This window comes from Netta rufina, assembly GCF_964035555.1.
Source record: "Netta rufina genome assembly, chromosome: 21".
NCBI classification, from domain to species: Eukaryota; Metazoa; Chordata; class Aves; order Anseriformes; family Anatidae; genus Netta; species Netta rufina.
This window is the reverse complement of record NC_140145.1, coordinates 11,692,648-11,713,300: the sequence shown is the minus strand read 5'-3', so window position 1 is coordinate 11,713,300 and position 20,653 is coordinate 11,692,648. Positions and strand designations below refer to the sequence as shown.

Here is a 20,653-nt window from a genome sequence, read left to right as displayed (position 1 = left end):
GAAACGTAATCCTCCTGCTTAGCCTTCGCACCAGGCCGGGTGCAGCTCAGGCGGGCGCACGCTTATTGCTGGGTCCGGGCCCCCTCCTCCCTGCTTGGCTTAGCCCGTTCTGACGTTTAATCTTGTGTGCGCTCGGGGTCTGTCCTTGCTGTGCTCAGGAGCAGGGCTGAGGACACGGCGTTGCAGCTCGGTGCCCCTGCTGCCTGTCCCTCCGCTCGCTGCCCTCAGCACAGCCCCGGGCACCGCGGTGCTGCAGCATGGGCAGGAGGAGCCGGGGCACCGAGGGGCAGCGCGTCCTGCGGGCACGCTCACCTTGCTCTGCGGGTTGGGGTTGAAACAAAACACGCTGGTTTTTGCAGTTTTTTGCACAAAACAGTGCTGACCCCAGGGGCCTCTGGAGGCCGTTCCTGTGGCTGTGCTGAGACCTGTGTGGGTCAGAGGGGCCCTGCTCCCCGGGCTGTAGCGGGCAGCTCTTCTGTGGCACCAGCTGGAGCTCGCCCTGCCCGCACCTCGGTGCAGCAACGCGCCGGTCCCCTGCCCAGCTCGGTGGGTCCAGGCTGCGCTAGGAGACCTGCGGCTTCCTAGACGGTGTCAGCTCCCTGCTGCTCTCCACCTGGCTGACAAAGAGAACAAACCCTCGCGGGAGCGGGCAGGGAGGTGCGGGGTGCTCCCTGTCCCGGGGGTGCATCCCTCTAAGCGTGTGCTGGGAATGTCGCCACCTTTCTCGACTGCAAGTGCTGAGGCAGAGCCTTGCTGGCACCGTGGGGTCGCTGCGAAGTGTTGTGGGGGCACAGAGGGCGGCTGGGGGCGCGGTGTGGGAGCGCCTGGTGCCAGGGAGCCTCCCGGCAGCCCCCCCGCCACACAGCGCAGCAGGAGGAGCGCTGGGAGCTGCGCAACGTGTTGGTGCAGAGGTTACAGCTGCCTGCGGGCTGCAGAGCACCACACCCCCGTTTCTTTTAATTAAGAGGCTTCTTAAGACTAAGCCGAACGCGTTGTACACTGACCCATCCTTCCTGCTTTCCTTCCCTCCCCTCCGCACAGGGTTTGTGGAAGATGCAAACCCTGCAGGGAACGAGAGCGCGCTAATTGCGCTGAGGGGCAGGAGGGCAGGGCCTGGCACACCCACCCCCAGTAAACACCAGTTGCAGGATGAAATGTTCGCCGCCTTGTAACCCCTGGTTTGCTTGGCGGGAGCATGGTGGTGTCACTGGAACCGGTCTCCCCCGCCTGCTCTAAGCTCCCCTCTCCCCGCAGAGCACCCGTCCGGCACGGCACTGATGAACGGCAGCGCGCCGCACGAGGGCCTCAGGGGCGAGAAGGACGCCAGGCAGAACGGCCACGAGGAGGCTGAGGTGGGGGAAGATGGGAACGACCAGGAGGTCATCGTCATACAGGACACGGGATTCACCGTCAAGATCTGCGCGCCGGGGATAGAGCCCTTCTCGCTGCAGGTACCTGCGTCCCGCCGGCCGGGAGGGGACGGGGCAGGGGGTGATGGCAGGGGCAGCTCGGCAAGGGGGAACTGCCCCTGGTCGTTCTCCATGGGGCTCAGGTCTGAGCACAGGGCAAGTGGCATTCCCACTGCTGGGCTGCTCTGAAGGACAGAGGTGTAAACAGCTTCTGGGCCCGACTGCGGAAGGGAAAGCCTCTTGCCTGCTCAGAGCTTTTGGCACAAGGCACCTCCTGGCTGCGCTGCGTTTGGCACGGCAACACGCGCGCACACTGCTCAGGGAGCTCGGGCACCTCTGGGGCTCACAGAGCGATGCAGCCTCCCCTCCCCTCCCCTTCCCCTTCCTTCCCCTGTCCTCTCCTCCCCTTCCCTCCCCGAGAGCTGTGCTGGATGCGGCACGGCATCACGTGGGCGGCAACACGTGCTGCCAGGTCAGGACAGGCTTTGACATGCCTGGCCGATACTCTGATTTAGCTCGATACTGCACTGAAAGCCATGTGGACGAAGCATTTTTTGTTCGGGGGAGGCATTTTGAGCCTAAGCCCGGGGGAAGCCTTATCTCCCCAAGACCAGCAGGGAGTGCAGTGAAGTGACGTCCCCCGTGGAACTAGCTGTATTTCAGCCCAGCTTTTCTCTTTCTCTAAATCTCTCTGGCTGTTAGTTTTAATAGGCTAATAATAGCAGCCCATGCTGTTTACAGCAGCTTATGTAAACTGCCCCGAGTCCTCATAGCTCGCGAGCAGCGTCGGTGGCGCTGGAGCCAGGGCAGGCAGCAGGAGCGCAGCCCTGGCACGTGAGCCGGGGCGGTTCCCGCGTGGCAGGAGCCGCGTGCCCGGGGGCAGAGCGAGCGGAGGAAGCGGTCTGTCCTCCGCTTGCGTCGTTCAGAGCCTCGCCACAAGCATGCAGTGGATGGATGAGGGACGAGCCCCTGGGTTCCCCCCGCCTTCGGTTCCTTGGCTGTGCTCCAGCCCTGCCCTGTGCTCAGTGCAATGCCAGGCTGCGACGCCGCTGGGTGCCCAGCCTGGGGGTTGGAGCTGGGGCAGCTCACCCTGCACAGGGGCAGCGTCCTCCGGCAGGGACAGAAACGGCCTTCTGACAGTTGGCTGACAGTAACTGGCTGGGTTGTTGCCCCCTTAAGGTCTCTCCTCAAGAGATGGTGCAAGAGATCCACCAAGTGTTGATGGACCGTGAAGACACCTGCCACCGGACTTGCTTCTCTCTGCAGCTTGATGGCAACGTCCTCGATAACTTCGCTGAGCTGAAAACTATTGAAGGACTGCAGGAGGGCTCGCTGCTAAAGGTGGTGGAAGGCAAGTTCCTTCAGACTCCGGGAGGGAACAAGCAGGGAGTGGTTTTGGCTACCTGGCAGCAGTTCCCTGTTGTTCTTTTTTGAGACTTGTATGCTAAAGTAGTAAGCAACTGTATAATTGTGGTTTATTTCCTCCCTTTTTGTTTATCAGAGCCGTACACAGTGCGGGAAGCCAGGATACACGTGCGTCACATTCGGGACCTTCTGAAGAGTCTTGACCCATCAGACGCTTTCAATGGCGTGGACTGTAACTCGCTGTCATTCCTGAGCGTCTTCACTGAAGGAGACCTGGGAGGTAAGGGGCAAAAAGGCTTCTCTAGCGTGGTTGGTCTTCATTCCCCTGACTCCTTGCTTCGTTAAAACACGTTGTGATCATCAGCTGTCCCACCTCATTCAGGAGCGCAGAGAAACTGAGCACTTCTGTACTCCTGCTTGAACAATTACTGGGGGATGAGGTGGTGTTTTGCAGCACTGACTTGGTGTCTCTCTACTCCAGACAGTGGAAAACGGAAGAAAAAAGGTACCGAAATGGAACAAATTGACTGCACCCCTCCTGAACATATCCTGCCAGGTAGCAAAGAGAGACCCCTGTGTGCCCTTCAGCCCCAGAACAGAGACTGGAAGGTAGAGTTCTCCTGTGTGCTCGAAATGGCTCTCAACAGCAAACTGGTGTTCAGGAATTGGGAACTGCACTGAGGGTGGACTTTGGGATTTGCTCTGCTTGATGCTTAATGAGTGCTGGGATAGCACTGCTTAGCCAAGAGAATAAAGTCCAAGTGCTGGACACAGTCTGGACAGCCGCAGAGCACGAAGCGGCCAGTGTTGGGGAGGGGTGGCAGGGAAGGGAGGGCTGCATTTCTCTGCAAAGTCGTGGAGGCAGGATCTGCAGATCGCTGTGAATTACCCTTAGGTTTCCCATGCCCTTGCACTTGGATTCCAGTTTTAGAAGCTGCCATTTGAAAACCAGTACAGCAAGAAATCCATGTGTTGTGCAGCCCAAAGGCCCAGGATGTCTGTTTTTACCTGTCTTATTTGTGAAAGGCAGCAAACTTGGGCGCACAGTAGTGGGCTGCAGGTAGCTGGGGAAGGCTATGGTCTTGAGACTATTCTTTTGTATGCTGTTCCTGGAACCAAGAGGGGCAGCAGGTAAAAGGACTCTGGCTTGTATAGCTGATGTCTCTGTAACACAGGGGTATTAATTTCTACTGACAGGAACTGTTTCTGTTGTGTTCTGTAGCCTTTGCAGTGCCTAAAGGTATTGACAATGAGTGGCTGGAACCCTCCACCTGGCAACAGGAAAATGCATGGGGACCTCATGTATTTATACGTGATCACAGTGGAGGATCGACACGTCAGTATCACTGCATCCACTAGAGGATTTTACTTGAATCAGTGAGTAACTAGGATTTCTCTTGTCCGGCCTTGCAGGAGGGAGCTTGCAATACCAAACTGGAAAAGAACCTGCAAAGAAACATGCTGCTGCTTTTTTTTTTCTTTTTTTTTCTTTCCCCTGTGGAAAATAGCCTATTTGAATTCACTGCTCACATGGGGTTTGTAGGAGTTGTTATACTGGATTGGGCTCTTTAGTTATGCCCGGTACCATTTTTCCACAGTGGATAAATGCCTGATGCTTTAGGGAAAGGTGAAACATCCCACAATGTCATCAGCTAGTTGAAGTATTTTAAGTCAGGAGGGAATTCCTTCCCGACCATTGTAACTAGCTCATTTTGCCCTCAAGGAAAAGTATAGTCTGCCAGCACTTTGTAACCTGGGCACGGATTTGACTGGCCATTTTTTTGGTGGTGTCTATGAGAGACTGTTAAAGCTGACCGTACAGTGCCTGGCAGCGTACCAGTGGCTGCATGTGAAGAGAAGATGAAGATAAAGCACATTTCTGCATTCTGTCCCATTATGAAATGAAAGTGCTCTGTGTTAAGCTGGCTTGTAGAAGACAGTTTGTATTCTATGGTTTCCTCCCAGACCTGTTAATAAGTAAATAAAATGTGTCAGAAATAACGAGTCAAGAGATGGACATCTAAGTGTGGGTCCATGGAGAGCAAGTGGCACGAAGAACATGGAATAAGAGGCCTGCTTGGGCTTGGCAGAATGTGAGCTGGGGAGGGGAGTCTGTGCTTGTGGCCCTGGCAGGTCAGTGCTCAGCCCTCCGGCAGGGAGACTCGGTACCCTAAGAGGTTCTGGCTGTCTGGTGTCGTTGGTGCCATTCCAGTTGGGTTCTCTGCTAAGCAGAGGCCCTTGTGATACGTATGGGAAGCTCTTCTGTGAAATCAGTCCTTCCTACCTGTGAGAATATGAGCCTCTTTTAAACCTAGTGGTGGCTGAAGAAAGTTCTGAATGAAATTTGCTGCCTGCTGCATGCATTTGGGTCCAGGTATGGAATTACTGATTGCATCTCTGCTGGTGAGAGCCGGGCAGCAGGGGGGCTCTCAGTCCTCCTGCCTGTGTGCCACTTGGTCTCTGTTTCACAGACAACAGTGTGTTACACAGGCCTTTCACGAGGTGCTTATTTGGGAAGGCTTTCACTCATAGAGCAAGTTCCTGTGGGTTGTCAAGTCTCAGCTATGACAACAGCTTGTTTCTTTCCTCTTGCAGGTCTACTGCATACAACTTCAATCCCAAACCTGCAAACCCCAGCTTTCTCAGTCATTCCTTGGTGGAACTACTTAACCAGATCAGCCCTACCTTCAAAAAAAACTTCTCCGCTCTGCAGAAGAAACGGTAGCAAACGTTCTCCTCTCTGTCCCCTTGGGTAGTGTGATGCTAAGCTGCTTGGTGAGGCCCCGGTACCTGGCTGGCTCTGTGGAGCTGGGTGCCGTGCTCGTACAGCAGGGGTTGTGACGCCCTCTTGCTCTGCACACACCTGGTGGGTGGATGGTCGGGGGTGCTTGGTGGAACACGAGTCCGTGCAGCAAGGGGCTGCCCAGTGCCTGCCGGGGCCTCGTGGCAGCACCCTGGGCTCTGGCTTTACCTGGCAGTAGGTGCTTCTCCCTGAAAACAACAACAAAAAAAAGCTGAAGCATAAAGTATCTGGAAAAGTAACACGTGAGGGCTTTGCAGAGGCTTACAGTAGAGAAAGAATAATTATCTTAAACGTGTTCATGCATGCTTGCTTTCCTCTAGTTCTTCTAACAGTAATAATAAGGAACAACAATAGATTGTTTTATTTTCCTGCCCTTGCCAGAGGGACCATTTATTCTACTCCAGGACAGTGGATCCTGTGCAAAAGCCTGTCATTCTTTAGAGTCCACTTAATGAACTGCCTTAGCTCAGCAGGATGCAAATTGACAGGCACATTGTGTGGTTTTCAAAAGTGCTGCTTCTGTTCTCATTAGGAAGATGAAAGTGACACTATACAAGGGCTGGAAATTAGCAGTGGCCTCCCAGCCACCAGTGTGACTATCTGGCCATTTAAAAATGATTATATTGTACTGCTTGTTGGGCCACAAGTAAATACAGATGAGACTCCGGCACCTGCTGAGAGCAGACAGATTACACCGAAGGCCGTTAGGTGAAGCTTGTGTTTTCAGTTCATTAGGGGATGTGTGCTACAACACGATGCTTAGGGACTGCAGCACCAGCTGAGAGCCAGTAACGGGCGGCTGGCTGGGAGTGGCCATTCCCTGCCTCTGCTCCTGGTCTGTGGTGAGCAGAGAACACGGGGGGGATTTCGGGAGGTGCAGCTGAGGAAACAGGAACGAGGAGAGCCCAGTGCATTGCCTAGGCTGCTGCTGAGAGGCACTGCCAAGCCAGGCGGTCGGGAAGGGCTGTCAGACACGGGAACCCAAAGCCCACTGTGCTGCCTGGCAGAGCTGGTCTTGTTCTGTGCTTTGTCAGAAGCTGGTGTTGCCGCACAGGGAGAGCTCTCTTAGAAATCTTTCTTTGGAAAATACCTAATGGTTTTCACTCCCAACTCAGGGTTCAGAGACATCCTTTTGAAAGGATAGCAACTCCTTTCCAAGTGTACAGCTGGACAGCTCCACAAGCAGAACACGCCATGGACTGTGTCCGGGCCGAAGACGCTTACACCTCTAGACTGGGCTACGAAGAGCACATCCCCGGACAGGTAGCACTCTCGCTTTGGGGGGGAGCCCTGGCAGGAGGTTGCCACCCGTTGTGCTGGGAACCGGCTGGCTTTACTGACAAGCAGACCTTTGGTATTTGTGGAGGGGTGTTGCTCAGCGAGGAACGCTTGCGTTAGTCCTTGTTTTCTACAGCCTCTTTAACTACAGGGGGCTGAGTGCTGAGGCTGCAGCTTCCCTGAGTACCTCAGGGTCTGAGAGGAGGGATTTCTGCTCAAGTATTTATAACTCCCGTGTCTGTACTCTAGCTCTGCTGCACTGTGCAGACAGCACAGTGTTCCTCCTTGCTGGCTAGGCCTGGAACATCTCAACAAACTATTCTAAGGGTTTCAGTCACAGCCTCGTAACCTAAAATGTTCCAGGCGTGCGTGGAAGGGCTGCCTGCAGGTGGCTGCCTGCGGAGTGACCACGTCACAGTGTGCTGGTTAACCAGATCTGCCCTGAGTTACCCCGGAGCTAGCAATCCAGCATCTCAGACAAACTGCATTGTGTAAGCTGGACTAATTCAACAGCCATTTGGGATAGACCTTGTATACAGGCAGCTCGTAAGGAGTGATCCTGCTGTGAATTCACTTCCTCTGGATGTTATGACAGCCCTGAGTTCTTCCCTTCTCCCTTCCCTTCTCTCACAAAATGCCTTGTAAATCAAACACTGGCTTGCCAGCCCCTGCCTACACAGTGTAGTGCTTCCCATGAGTTTTTGACTCTTTCAGACCAGAGACTGGAACGAGGAGCTGCAGACCACACGAGAGCTACCCCGCAAGAACCTGCCTGAGAGGCTGCTGAGAGAACGAGCCATTTTCAAGGTAACTTTGGGATCTGCAGGCAGCTACTTACACACACCCTTCTCTGCCGCTGGTCTCACATCTAGACATTTCACCTGGGCCTGCCTTTTAGAAGCTGCAAGCTGAGGGTCCCTGTTTGCGAGCTAAGGGGTCTTGTTTTCTCTCGCATATCATAGAATCCTCTAGGTTGGAAAAGACCTCCAGGGTCAAGTCCAACCATCAACCTGACCTGCCAAGTCCCATCACTAAGCCATGTATCTTAGTGCCACATCCACACATCTCTTAAATAACTCCAGGGATGGGCACTCTATGACTTCCCTGGGGAGCCTGTTCCAGTGCTTGACCAATGTCTACCTTCTGCTCCCAGCCTCGCAGGGGAGAATCGTGCTCCTTGACCTTGTGTCTCCCAGTCCTCTGCTGTTCTGTTTGATCAGCCTTCTTTCGAGTGGGTGGGAGGGGTGGATGCGCGTTAACCTAAACCTCCTCTGCAGAGAGCTAATGAGTCTGAGCCATGGTGATCCCTAATGCTTTGGCTCCTGGAGCTTGTATCCAAGCCACTGGCCAGGCTCACAAAAGCAAAAGCCAGCTGACCTGCCTGCCTGCTGGAGGCCATCAGGAGGTGAGGAGTGAAGGAGAAATTTGCAGAGAGTTTTGAGAAGGAGGTGCTGGGAGGGGGTGATCCCTTCCTTACCTAGCTTTCTCTCCAACTGTCTCCAGGTTCACAGCGACTTCACTGCAGCAGCAACAAGAGGTGCCATGGCTGTCATTGATGGCAACGTCATGGCCATCAACCCCAGTGAAGAGACCAAGATGCAGATGTTCATCTGGAACAACATTTTCTTCAGTCTGGGCTTCGATGTCCGTGACCACTATAAGGACTTTGGCGGGGATGTTGCTGCTTACGTGGCACCTACCAACGATCTCAACGGTGTGCGGACCTATAATGCTGTGGATGTAGAAGGGCTGTACACGCTGGGGACTGTAGTGGTGGATTACAGAGGTTACAGGGTGACAGCTCAGTCTATTATTCCTGGGATCTTGGAACGGGAGCAGGAACAGAGTGTCATCTATGGGTCAATAGACTTTGGCAAGACGGTTGTCTCGCATCCCAAGTACCTGGAGCTGCTGGAGAAGACCAGCAGGCCGCTTAAGATCCAGAAGCACAAAGTCCTGAATGACAAGAACGAGGAGGTGGAGCTGTGCTCCTCAGTGGAGTGCAAAGGCATTATCGGCAATGACGGGCGTCACTACATCCTGGACCTGCTCCGCACTTTCCCTCCAGATCTAAACTTCCTGCCTGTTGAAGGGGAGGAGATGCCAGAGGAATGTAAGAAAATGGGGTTTCCCAAGCAGCACAGACACAAGCTTTGCTGTCTCCGGCAAGAGCTTGTTGATGCCTTTGTAGAGCACAGGTGAGCTGAGCTCCCCCCTTCCTCTACTCACAACTGGTAATGGCCAAGTCAGGACCAGGCTGTGCTGTCCTGGGGACGTCGCCTCACAGCTGCCAGGGGTGGGCTTCCCCACCATTTGGCCCTGCAGGTGCAATGATAGAAGCTTATTTAATGAGAGGTGAAAACAGGAACACTAACAGGGTTACAGGGAGCCGGGGAGAGGTGCCTTCTGCAGTCTCCGGGTCTCCTTTTGTTGTTTCCTGTCCTTACCCTGCAGATACCATGTTCTCCTGCCATCTAGGGAACGGGATGGATTTATGTTTATTTTTAAGGCTCTCCAGACATCCTGAATGCTACTTTACCCCCTCCCTCCCAGACATTTGAAAAAAAACCTACCTGTGGGAACTGCTGTAGGCACTTCTGTGGTGGGGTGTGTTGGTGTTGGGCTGGCTCGGTGCAGGCGAGGAAGCGGGAGCTGAGAGCAGGCAGGCAGAGTCATGTGGGGCTGGTGGTGTTAACGCTCCTGCTTCCCGTGTGAAGGGCTGCAGGGTGCTCTGCTTCCACCGCTGGTCAGAGTCTGCTCTGCTCGCACAGATGAGCCCTGAGCTGCTGGCAGGGGAGCCCTGCCCGCTGAGCAACCAGTTCTGCAGCCGGCGCCCTGCCCCGTCCTGCTGCCTGCCTGCAGGCGCCTTGGCTGCTCCCTGGGAGAGCTTCCAGACCAGCAGCGTGCAGGACTGTGGCCGTAGGGTGCTGCTGCTGCTCTATGGCTAGCAGAGGTTGGGCCTCCCTGTGCTCAGGTCTCCTGGCAGAATTGCTGCTGGTTTCTGTTTGTCTCTAGTTGTGTTCATCTGGCAGTAAGAATCTTCCTGAGCTGTCTGCTGGTGCTGTGCCTGGAAAGCTACTTGTAACCGCTGCAAGGAGCTGAGTTTCCCATTGTGATGGGTAACAAAAACCCACCTTTTTTGTCCCTTCTGATATGCTAATGATAAATACTAGAATAATGTAAACTCCTTCAATTCCAGAAAGCTTATTGGTAGGCGTCGTGCATTATGCCTTTGCACTGGGAAACTGGATGGTCCATTACCTCAGCTCTGAGGTTTTTTCCTTGTAGAGGAGTGACAATCTTAGTGGATTCTCCTGCTGTGCTGAATTCCTCTCTTCCTTCACTGCAGGTATCTCTTATTCATGAAGCTGGCTGCACTGCAGCTGATGCAGCAGAAAGCCAACAAGCAGGAGAGCTCAGGTGCATTGGAAAATGGTGCCTCTCCGGAGAATGGCACAGCAGAAAGTGAGAAGTCTGAGTCAGATGATGGTAAAATAGATGACAACGTGACTGGACTTGATCAGGTTAAGGAGCTTGCTGAGACCATTGCATCTGATGATGGAACAGGTATTTAATCCTCTGCACCAGAAGCAGCTCAGGCCTGCTGCTGTGCTGGTGGGCTGTGTCTCTGGTCAGAGCTGCCAAACTGGGGGTGCTCAGGGTGATTATTCATTGTTAAACAGGACAAGTACTGGCTTCTGTTGTCAATGATGTTCTAGCTCTTTTGATAGAGCTGTTCACGCACTAATACCTTAATCACCCTGGCTGCCTGGGGGCAGGTGGGTAGGTGGACTGTGTGTCTCTGAAATGGGGCAAGCCCATCAGCTCTGACGCAGGAAGAAGCCTGGCCAGCAAGCTGGTCTGCACGGTCAGCAGCCAGGGCTGAGCTCTGGGGCAGGCGGAGAGGCACGGGCTGTGTCAGAGCAGGGGAGTGTGCAATGCTCAAACACCTTCAGAAATCTCAGACTTGAATTTCTGAGTATCTGTGGTTGGGGAGAGGGTTTGTTTTCTAGGTCATCTTAGGTGCTTTTGCTCAGATTTTGCACTTCTGCAACTATTCTTCTTTCCACATATCTTACGTTTGACTGTTTTTATAATGGCTTCCTGCAGAACGTGCCATCGTTACTGCTTTTAGTAACAAAACTTTTCTCTTTAATAGCTAGGCTTGTCATTTTCTGAAATCCACATTCATTTCTATTCTATTTTTCTTCCTGCTCCAGTGGATCCGAAAAGCAGAGAAGTGATTCGAAATGCTTGCAAGGCTGTAGGCTCCATTAGTGACACATCATTTGACATTCGGTTTAACCCAGATATTTTCTCACCAGGTATGTGAGCAGCTATGTGTGTTTGTTCTGGTCTTTCTTCAGAGGATCGCTGTGTGCAGCCTGCTACAGGCAACAGTGTGTTCTAAAACCACAGGCTTTTGGCTAGTTGGCATAATGTAGGGTTCTCTGTACAGCATAAAGATACAGAGAAGAATAAAATTAAATTGATTGTAATGCTCTAACTATGAGAGACAGGCAGTAAGCTGTCTCCCACTGCTGCACTTGGGGGAGTCTGCAGAGTGTTGCCAAGAATCTTGTGATTCTCCATCGTTCCAGCTGCTAGACCACATGAAAAGAGGCTGGGGGGAGGGCAGTAAATTTGATCCTAATGTAGTAGTTGACACAAAAAACAACAGTTGTAGTTGAATCAGTGATGTTGGATCCCCAGCGAAGGGCAGGGGCTGTTTTAGCAACATGTGGTCAACGGGTCACAGTGCCCTTTCAAACACATACATGGGTTGCAGGCATCGGATGCATTTTTCTGTGCCTGCAATCAGCGTGCTTTATTTGGAAATACGGTAAAACTGTGTGTTTATGGGGTGAACGCAGAGGCTGTGTGCGTGTAAATTGCAGGGGAATGGTTATGTAGTTGAATTCATCTTGGAATACATGTGTCAAAAGGAGCATGTGTTTTGAAATGCACAAACATCTTCTGAGGCTGGTAAAAATCAGTGTTTTGGCACTGACTGTGCAGCTAATGCTTAAAACGTTGTTTTAATTTTGGAGTGCCAAAGCAAAAGCCTCTGAGCTTCTAGTACCCGCAGTATACGCTGGCTCATCTTCTGAGATGTGCCGCCCTGCTCTAGCCAGTTCTCTGCGCTGGAATTGTACGCAGCACTTGTTGGTAGGTGGAATGGACCAGATAAAGAGCAGGATTGGGGCCTTTAAGAGCTGCATTAGAAAAGAACAATTGGGCACAGAGCAGCACAGCCAGGAGCCCCGCGGACCAGGTAGCTCTTCCTATCAAAACGTGTTGCAGAGTAGAGTTGTGAAGAAGCATTTCTGCTTCCAGCGGTGCAGAATGGCTTTAGCTCGTTGCCTGTTCTTATTCTATGACTTCTGTCCTTGAGTTAGTTTTCCTTTGAGTTAATGCTCTGTGTTTTCCTCTTCTACCCTCCTAGGTGTTCGTTTTCCTGAGTCCAGCAAAGAGGAGGTGCAGGATCAGAAGCAGCTACTGAAGGACGCTGCTGCATTCTTGCTCTCATGCCAGATCCCAGGCTTGGTAAGGAACTGAGGGCCAGCAGTAATGTCCTCTTTGAAAGCTTACCTCAAGTCTGGCCACTCCGAGCAAGCACTGAGATGGTGGTACATCAGCTTCACCTCCCAAGCAAATGCTGCACTCTCCTGCTGGCAGCCAAGTTACTGCAGTGGGGATGAAGTACGGTGAACAGCACCAGTATCGCCAGTACAAACACGAGGGGTTTTCCATTTCCTGCCTTGCATCACAGCACAGTTTTCCCACTTCACTCCAACAAAGAACTTTTGGCATTAGTGATTAACATTATTGCTGAGAGTTTGTGGCAGTAAAGACCACAAAAGTGATCCTCCCTAGCCCTGGGCATCATACACAGTGTAGCGTATTATCCGACCTCGATCATGACTCAATGGGTGACGAATGATTTGGAGTGAGCTGGGAAACTTCTTGCTCATATCTATTTTAAAAACTCCTTCTCAAAGTCTGGAGCATTTTGAGTGCTAACCCATGTGCCTGGCTAGATAAGAAGGGAACAGCTGGTGTTTCTTAAGACGCTCTCTAAAGTGACTGCTAATATGTATATTACAGCTGGCACTGGAAGTAGGATTGGAATTGCTCATCTTCACTCCAAGAGGCCCTGGAGTTGTTGGTGTTACCTAGGAGGGGCTTTTCCTTGCTGGAAAACTTCTGAACTGTACCTCCCTGCAAAACCTCCCTGCAAATCCACTAGTGCTGCAGTCAGCATAAGCTTTTAAGGCCAGCTATTCAATCCTTAAATAGAAAGGGAGGGGGAATGAATCAGAAAAAGGCCTGATGAGTGTTGTTTTACAAGGTTCTTGATACACTAGTTTATAAATGCAAAATGCTTCACAGACATGTATGTGAGGGCAGGCCACAGGCCAGCTGCTGAAAGTAGGCAGTCCTAGCTCTGTGTATCAGAAAGTAGCTGGTGTTACTCCATGACGTGAATTAAATGACTCTTATCAGCGCTGCAACACAACTTAGCAAGTGCCATTTCCCCTTATCAGCCAAGTGTGTACCACTCCATGTAGCCTTTTAATTGGAAATGGTTTTAGTTAGCGCCTGTATGGCCCTTAAAGAAGGGGTAGCCTGTTAGTTCCACAAACCTCAGTTAAATAGCCCATGCCAAAGCGAAAGAGGTCCTCATTGCCTGAGACACAAGTCCTCTGCATCCTTGCTCTGCTCCACTTGTGTGTGGCCTTGGGCACGCTGCTGGACGCTGTGTGCTGAAGGCTGCCCCTGCCTCCACTGGTCTCCTTGTGCTGCTTGAGGTGCTGGGAGGACGCTGTTGGTGTCTTGCTGGGCTGTCACCTCTGCTGGGTCTGCCCAGGGAGCTGGGTGGTGTCTGAGCTGTTTTACAAAGGCAGGTGATCTCTGCACCGCCGTTTCCCAGTGCTTATTGGGAGTGTACAGTGCTCATTCAGCCCTGAGATGTGAGAGTAAAGGCGCTAAAAGCAGCAAGGAGCTTGTGCAGACTGCTCTGGGCTGCCTGCTGCGAGCCTTCCCCTCGCTCGTGCTCTATGGCTGTCTCTTGTCATCTTTGGAAATTGCCTTCTCTGTTAGTGAACACGTTTTCCCCTCCCCAGTCCAATCTTTTTTTTTTTTTTTTTTTTTTTTATGGAAATTCTCCCCTTCATGTTTGTTTCTGTAACCAGAGCTTGCATATACCCTGCAGGTCAAAGACTGCCTGGACCACACGGTGCTCCCGATGGACGGGGCCACCCTAGCAGAGGCCATGCACCAGAGGGGCATCAACATGCGATACCTGGGCAAAGTGATCAACTTCATCACGAAGACCCCTGGCCGTGCTCAGCTGGATCACATCTTTGTAAGCATCAGGCTTAACTTCGGGCTGTCATTTCCAACTGCCTTTGGCATAATTTGCCCTGTGTAAATGCCAACTTGGCTAATAATTTTCTCTGTGAAAAATAAACAACTTCAGTAAGAGGAGGAGGAAGAAGTACTTGTAAGTGGTGGATGGGGAGTTTTACTCCCAGTTCCTTAGTTGCTTTCATAATGTTGGCGTGTTTGAGTGTCCTCCTGGGATAGAAAAATGCTTCACGGATTCGCAAGTGTAGTAGCAGGCAACACCCAGCTGGATTTTTAAGCCATGCATTTTTTTAAGCCTCTAATACCTGGCAAGGCTTTGGGTCAAGGTGGAATGTGGTGTTGAGACGTGGCTGTCTGGCAGCTCTGCAGCGTGGTGTGGCTGGTGGGCATCTCGCCCATGGGCAAGCAGAGGCTCTTCTCCAGCCCTGGGAGCGTTGTCGAATGCAGAGCAGTTCTGTGCCCAAGTGTGAGAACTGAGCAGCGTGCCTTCTGCAGATCTTGGTAAAAGCCCACTTCAAAGCAAAAGTGTGTTCTTCATTGTTACTGTTGACTGACTTGGTCTCTGTTTCTCGTATTCCTTGGGGTAGAAAATTGGCATCAGTGAATTGATCACGCGATCGGCTAAACACATCTTCAAGACGTACCTCCAGGTATGACCTGCAGTCTAACCTCTTGCCTTGCGTGTTCTCTCTAATGATTTTTTTTACAAAGGGAGAGCTGTTTGAGTTTATTCTCTCATTAGAGAGTTCATGGGTGTCTCCTAGCAACAGGAAGTACAACCTTATTAGAGCCAAAATAGGCATAGGCCTGCGTGCGAGGGAAAACAAGTTCCCACTTGAAGGTAGTTTTCCCAGAGAATAATCATTCATGCTTTTCTTCCCCAGATTCTCACTCATTACGTTGAAGGCTTTTAAATGTGAAATCACAGCTTGTCTTCCTAGTAATGCCTTTTCTGTTGCTTTTGCCATTCTAAGAAGCTTTTCTTAATTAAATGTGCAGTAATGCATCTTTATACCTGTACGTATGTGGCATAGCAATGCACCTGGTTTTATTCCAGTGACAAATCTTTACACTCTCTAGTTTTTCTGTCCCAAGTAGCAGCCCGAAGTAGAACTGTATATTGTGCGTGTGTGTACACCTTTACATCTACATAATTCTGTCTGTGCTAGTTCCCCTTGCAAATATTTGCCTCTTCCTCGCCTGGAAGATTTCCCTGTTTCTGGCAGGACTGGATCTGTGCAAGGCTCAGGGTCAGCGTAGTGCCTCTGTGCTGCCAGGTGTATTCCATGACTGACTTCAGTGTCTCGCTGTAGGGTGTGGAGCTGTCGGGTTTATCAGCAGCCATCAGCCACTTCCTCAATTGCTTTCTAAGCTCCTTTCCAAATCCCATTGCCCATCTTCCAGCTGATGAGCTGGTCTCCAAGAAAAAGAATAAGAAAAGGAAAAACAGGAACCTTGGAAATGCTGATAACACTGCTTGGGCCAGCATGACCCCTCAGGAGCTTTGGAAGAATATTTGTTCAGAAGCAAAGAACTACTTCGATTTTAGTCTTGAATGGTAAGCAAAGCAAACGGCCCTGACTTGCGCCTGACCTCTCACCACACGTCGGTAGCTCTTACTGCTCTCTAATAAGACCCGCCTTTTTGATCTGTTTTCTGTTTGGATATAAATTTGTACTCTTGAGGAATTACTATGGCCTTAAAATGGAGATAAATCAGCCAAAGAGCAGCAGGGGGAAGCGTAGCTGCAATCTGGCGTGAGGTGAAGCCTATGAGGCAAAGGCAGCTAGGACACCCAGGGGAGAAGGGGAAAGCTCTCCTTAGCAGTGCAGAGGGGGAGCACAAAGCAAGATAAAACAGTGTAGGCAAAATATATCTGTATATATGGAAGATGGTTTAAGCTGAAAGCAGCCTATATTCCTAAGAAACAAGGACAGCCTCTCCTGGATTTGAAGTGGAGAAGGCCAGCGAGGCTTCTGGCAGGCGCAAACAGGAGATGTTCAACTGAAGTTGCAAGAAAACGGGGTCCTCAGAGGGAGATCACGACTAGGGGCTAAGTCAGCGATCGCCCCTTTCATGTCGGGGCCAGCTTAGTGTTTACCTGGAGCTGAAACCCTCAGATGTACAGGCCTGCACCCAGACCCTGCAGTGGGCTGGGAAGAGAAGACAGAGGGTTTCAGTCAGAAGTGGTGACGTGCAGCTCTGTAAGCTGTAATAGACCACTGGGATCCAGCCTGTTACTGGTCTCAGACAGCAGCTGGGTGCAAGGGGAGCTGTGTTTGATACGCTGCCGCCTGGGGAAGGTCTTGAGCAGCAGCTTCCCTGGGAGCTCAAGCCTGTGTTTGCTTCTTGCAGTGAGAACGCTGACCAAGCAGCTGAGGTGTATAATCTACAGAAAATCACCCTCCTTCGTGAAATCTCCCTCAAAACTGGAGTCCAAGTAAGATCCACTTATTTTCTGCCCTCTCACTGTGTTCTGTTCTGAGAAGCGTGAAGCACAGACGGCTCTGCAGGGACAGCCCGTCAGGGAGACGGTGCAAGCCCCTAAAGGTCTTTGTGGCATTAATGCTGGAATACAGGGGCCAGTCCTGCAAAAGGAGACTTCAAATCCAGTTGCCTTGTAGGGTGAACTGGTGGTGCATTTCCCTTGGAAGATCAGCTGGTCTGACCGTGATTCCTGTGGCGAACTCTAACAGTCCAAGCCGTCACACCTTGCTCTCCCCATCCAAGGAGCAGAGCAGGGCTTCAGGGTTGTCCTCACTTGAGGGGCAGGGTGTTTCCCTCCCTGCAGCCGTGCCTTCTTCCTCCTCTAAGGGGTGTGTAAGGCGGTGTGTGTAAGTTAGGCTGGATGGGCTTCCCCTGGCACTGGCATGGCCATGGCTTTGCAGTGTGGAGCTCTTACCACCAGTATGTGGTGGTGCACGCCTACGTTACCTTTCAAAGCACTGTCCCCAGGTGATGATACAGGAGATGTTTTGACCGAATCCATATGCAGAATTCGAGACTCGTTCTCCTCTCTTCTTGCTAAGTACCCATGAAGTGGTGGCTGTGACCTCCTCCTGTCTTTTTTGTTCCTCCAGATACTGCTGAAAGAGTACAACTTCGACAACAGGCACAAGCCCACCTTCACAGAGGAGGACATTCTCAACATCTTCCCTGTAGTGAAGCACGTAAACCCCAAAGCCTCAGATGCTTTCCACTTCTTCCAGAGCGGGCAAGCAAAGGTTCAGCAAGGTACGGACCCAGCATGCCTTTGCCTCTTGAGGCTACTGCTGATGAAAGGAAGAGTGGGGTATGTGTGGCATGGGCTGCTGCCCTCCGCCAGGGTGTCCCCCACCTACCCTGTTTCAGCTGAGAGTCACGGTCTCCAAAAACATCTGAAGCACTCAGCTGATCCAAGGTTACCACCTGTGAGCAAGGATGGATGTAGAGCAACGTTTTTTCTCCTGGGGTTCAACCCTTACACAGGGCAGTGACCTAGAGCTCCATAGCCCACTACTGTTGCCGGCCACATGTAGCTCGCTCCACATGCGTGGCTTCTCCAGTAGCATTAGGGGTTATTTACTATGTATGCGTAGATGAATATGTATTTTTTCAGGTTTCTTGAAGGAGGGCTGTGAGCTCATCAATGAAGCCTTAAACTTGTTCAACAATGTGTATGGTGCTATGCATGTAGAAATCTGTGCCTGCCTGAGGCTGCTAGCTCGTCTCAATTATATCATGGGAGATTATTCAGAGGTAAGCAAAGGTCTCAGACAGGGTTTGTTTGTCCTCCTGTTCCTTCCCCATGCTTGCTTGCTCAAGTGCACGACATCTGTGTGACTTGTGTTTGGATCTTCTCTTCTGTTTAGGCCTTAAGTAATCAGCAGAAAGCGGTGCTAATGAGTGAGAGGGTCCTGGGTATCGAACATCCCAACACAATTCAAGAATACGTAAGTACACAGGATACTGGGGGAGAAGCAGCACCCTGGGTATGCGCCTATTCTGAGAGCCTTAACTGATGTCTGAATCTCGAAAACAGTTGCAGTTTCTTCTGTGCTGTTCTTACCAGAATCCTCCACTTTTGTGGTTTTGATTCTGTAAGGTGTATGTGAAATTGTTTGCATTATGAGCATCCCATACGATCAGTGTTTGTCCTACTCAGTTTAGACTTCTGGGATTTTGTCTGTTGAATGCTTATATGTATATTCTTTAGTTCTGAAAAAAAAAAAAAAAGGCAAGAACCCCCTGAAGAGCACAATCAGAATATCATATAAATACAGGTCAACTTTGAAATATTTTTGAGGTGCGTAAGAGATGTTGCAATTAAACTGTTTGGCTGTTTTTCAGTGTATTTTATGTGGATCCCTTAGTGTAGCTGTAAGTCAACCAGTAGACTTGTAACCTTTCTGACTAGTTGAAATCTTTTTAGCTATAAATGAAAATACTTATATTTGTGTGCAACTGAGGAAGGGAGTAGAAAGGAGATACCAATTTGTTTTATAAAGTGATAAACATTAATGCTGTGTTATTTTTGTTGTAGATGCACCTTGCTTTGTACTGCTTTGCAAACAGCCAACTCTCTACAGCATTAAACTTACTGTACCGTGCACGCTACCTCATGCTGTTGGTATTTGGGGAGGATCACCCAGAAATGGCACTCTTAGATGTAAGTAGTCTTCTAGAGTCAATGTCTTTGAGTTTAACCCTTAAGAAATCTCTTGGACTTCAAAACACCCAGGCTGTTTGAACTGTGCATTTAGGCACTTCATCCCTGGATTACAAGTCATTACTACCATTAGAAGAAAAAAGGAGTTTGACTGTTTAGCTGGGGAGATGGGAGGTCAGCCTTCTGTGGCTGGAGCTCTCTGCTGGGACACTGGAGATGTAGACTTGAGCACCTGTAATGCTTGGCCTAATTCAGCCCGTTCCTTGTTTCCTGTACGTGAGGTAGAGAGGGTTCACAGGACCTCAGAACGGCTGAGATCAGAGGGGACTGCTGGGTTCATCTGGTCCAACCGCCCTGCACGAGCAGGGTGCCCAGGACCATGTCCAGGCAGCTCTTGAATATTTCCAAGGACGGGGAGGCTCCTTTTATTTCTTCTGGCTGGCTGGTTTGGGCTGAGTCCCCGAGGGAGAGAGCGGTCTCCAGTCATACGTCAGGTGCTGGAGATATCTGCTGGGGACCTGTCAGCTCGAGCCTTTTCAAGCAGCAAATACCTGTGCAGTCTTGGTATTCATGAAGCAGTAAATGCATATTTTGATTTGGCCTTAATGAACGCCTACTTGACTACTTGTGCTTGGTGGATCTGTGCAGAACAACATCGGCTTGGTGCTCCACGGGGTTATGGAGTATGACCTGTCCCTCCGGTTCCTGGAGAACGCGCTGGCCATCAGCTCCAAGTATCATGGCTCCAAGTCTTTGAAAGTTGCACTAAGGTGAGGCAGGTGGAGTGCTGGGCTGGGTCACCGTGCTGGCAAGGAGCGAGTACGCTCACTGTGTGCTCACACGGGAGGGCCCTGGTCTGTCTCTGTCCAGTCATGTAAATTAGAGTCAGTAGTCCCAGCTCTCATGCTCCTTGGGACCGGTGGGCTGCATGCAGTTAAGGTAATGCCGCAACATCCAAGTCGATCTAGAAGGACGGAAGTCCCTTGTTCTTGAAGTTAATTGTGGGATCTGCTTAATGCTGGTTGCCCCAAAAATACGTCAGGAAGATCCTGGTACTCACAGGGCAGAGTGAGAAAAAAGCATGTGGCAACTGAAGGTTAAAGAGCAAGGCTCCAGTAATTATACTGAGACTGGGATGCTATGGAAACACGTGTAGCTAATTGTTTCAGCCCTCAGGGAGCTACCTTTGAGGAAATATTTCATTTGCTTTTGTCCTTCACCATTAAACCCTTGCACTTGAGTAAAATACTGAGCGGCATTTTGTTTCCAAGGGAGCTATGAGTGGTTGGCACCTTTAGGATCTATTCTAAATGCCCACTGCTCTTCAGTGCTGCATGCTCTGTCCTTGAATGCAGAACTGGCTCACAAACAACCAAGCAGTGGCCCACTCCTAATTACTACCACATTGCAACCCATCTGTTCTTCGTCAGGGTGAAAATAAATCTTACTAAGCACCCACAGGAATCCGATTTGTTTTCTAGCAGTTGATGGATATTATTCTGGAGAAAGACTCTTTCCTTCCCTCAGTAGCACTGGGATGCTTGATGAGATCCATCGCTTCCCACAGAGTAAAACTGCCAAAAATAGAAGTCTTTTTTTCATTCCAGAAGCATTAAGGAAGCGAAGTCCAAGCCAAGTCAACTCTCCAAACTGGAGAGAAACCAGGTGACTTGGATCCCAGCTTTGCCACTGTTTGCTGGTTGTTTCTGTGCTGGAAGACTTCTTGATTTTTTTTGTCTGGACTAATCAAGTTATTAACACATTTGCTTTCCAAGAAAC

The 20,653-nt window shown here is 50.8% G+C and overlaps 1 protein-coding gene across 1 annotated transcript in view; it reads left to right on the top strand.

Annotated features, from left to right (window-relative positions):
• Positions 1 to 20,653, top strand: part of CLUH (clustered mitochondria homolog) — a 33,226-nt gene that overhangs the window by 8,346 nt on the left and 4,227 nt on the right. Inside the window, exons 2-22 of the mRNA XM_084299732.1 lie at positions 1,255 to 1,451; positions 2,589 to 2,760; positions 2,911 to 3,054; positions 3,256 to 3,383; positions 3,997 to 4,151; positions 5,370 to 5,495; positions 6,693 to 6,840; positions 7,570 to 7,662; positions 8,359 to 9,053; positions 10,205 to 10,422; positions 11,076 to 11,180; positions 12,302 to 12,402; positions 14,072 to 14,224; positions 14,814 to 14,876; positions 15,540 to 15,784; positions 16,582 to 16,666; positions 17,307 to 17,460; positions 17,825 to 17,964; positions 18,078 to 18,158; positions 18,749 to 18,874; positions 19,523 to 19,644. Coding sequence (XP_084155858.1) covers positions 1,255 to 1,451; positions 2,589 to 2,760; positions 2,911 to 3,054; positions 3,256 to 3,383; positions 3,997 to 4,151; positions 5,370 to 5,495; positions 6,693 to 6,840; positions 7,570 to 7,662; positions 8,359 to 9,053; positions 10,205 to 10,422; positions 11,076 to 11,180; positions 12,302 to 12,402; positions 14,072 to 14,224; positions 14,814 to 14,876; positions 15,540 to 15,784; positions 16,582 to 16,666; positions 17,307 to 17,460; positions 17,825 to 17,964; positions 18,078 to 18,158; positions 18,749 to 18,874; positions 19,523 to 19,644 — 3,451 coding nt within the window. The remainder of the gene's footprint in view (positions 1 to 1,254; positions 1,452 to 2,588; positions 2,761 to 2,910; positions 3,055 to 3,255; positions 3,384 to 3,996; positions 4,152 to 5,369; positions 5,496 to 6,692; positions 6,841 to 7,569; positions 7,663 to 8,358; positions 9,054 to 10,204; positions 10,423 to 11,075; positions 11,181 to 12,301; positions 12,403 to 14,071; positions 14,225 to 14,813; positions 14,877 to 15,539; positions 15,785 to 16,581; positions 16,667 to 17,306; positions 17,461 to 17,824; positions 17,965 to 18,077; positions 18,159 to 18,748; positions 18,875 to 19,522; positions 19,645 to 20,653) is intronic.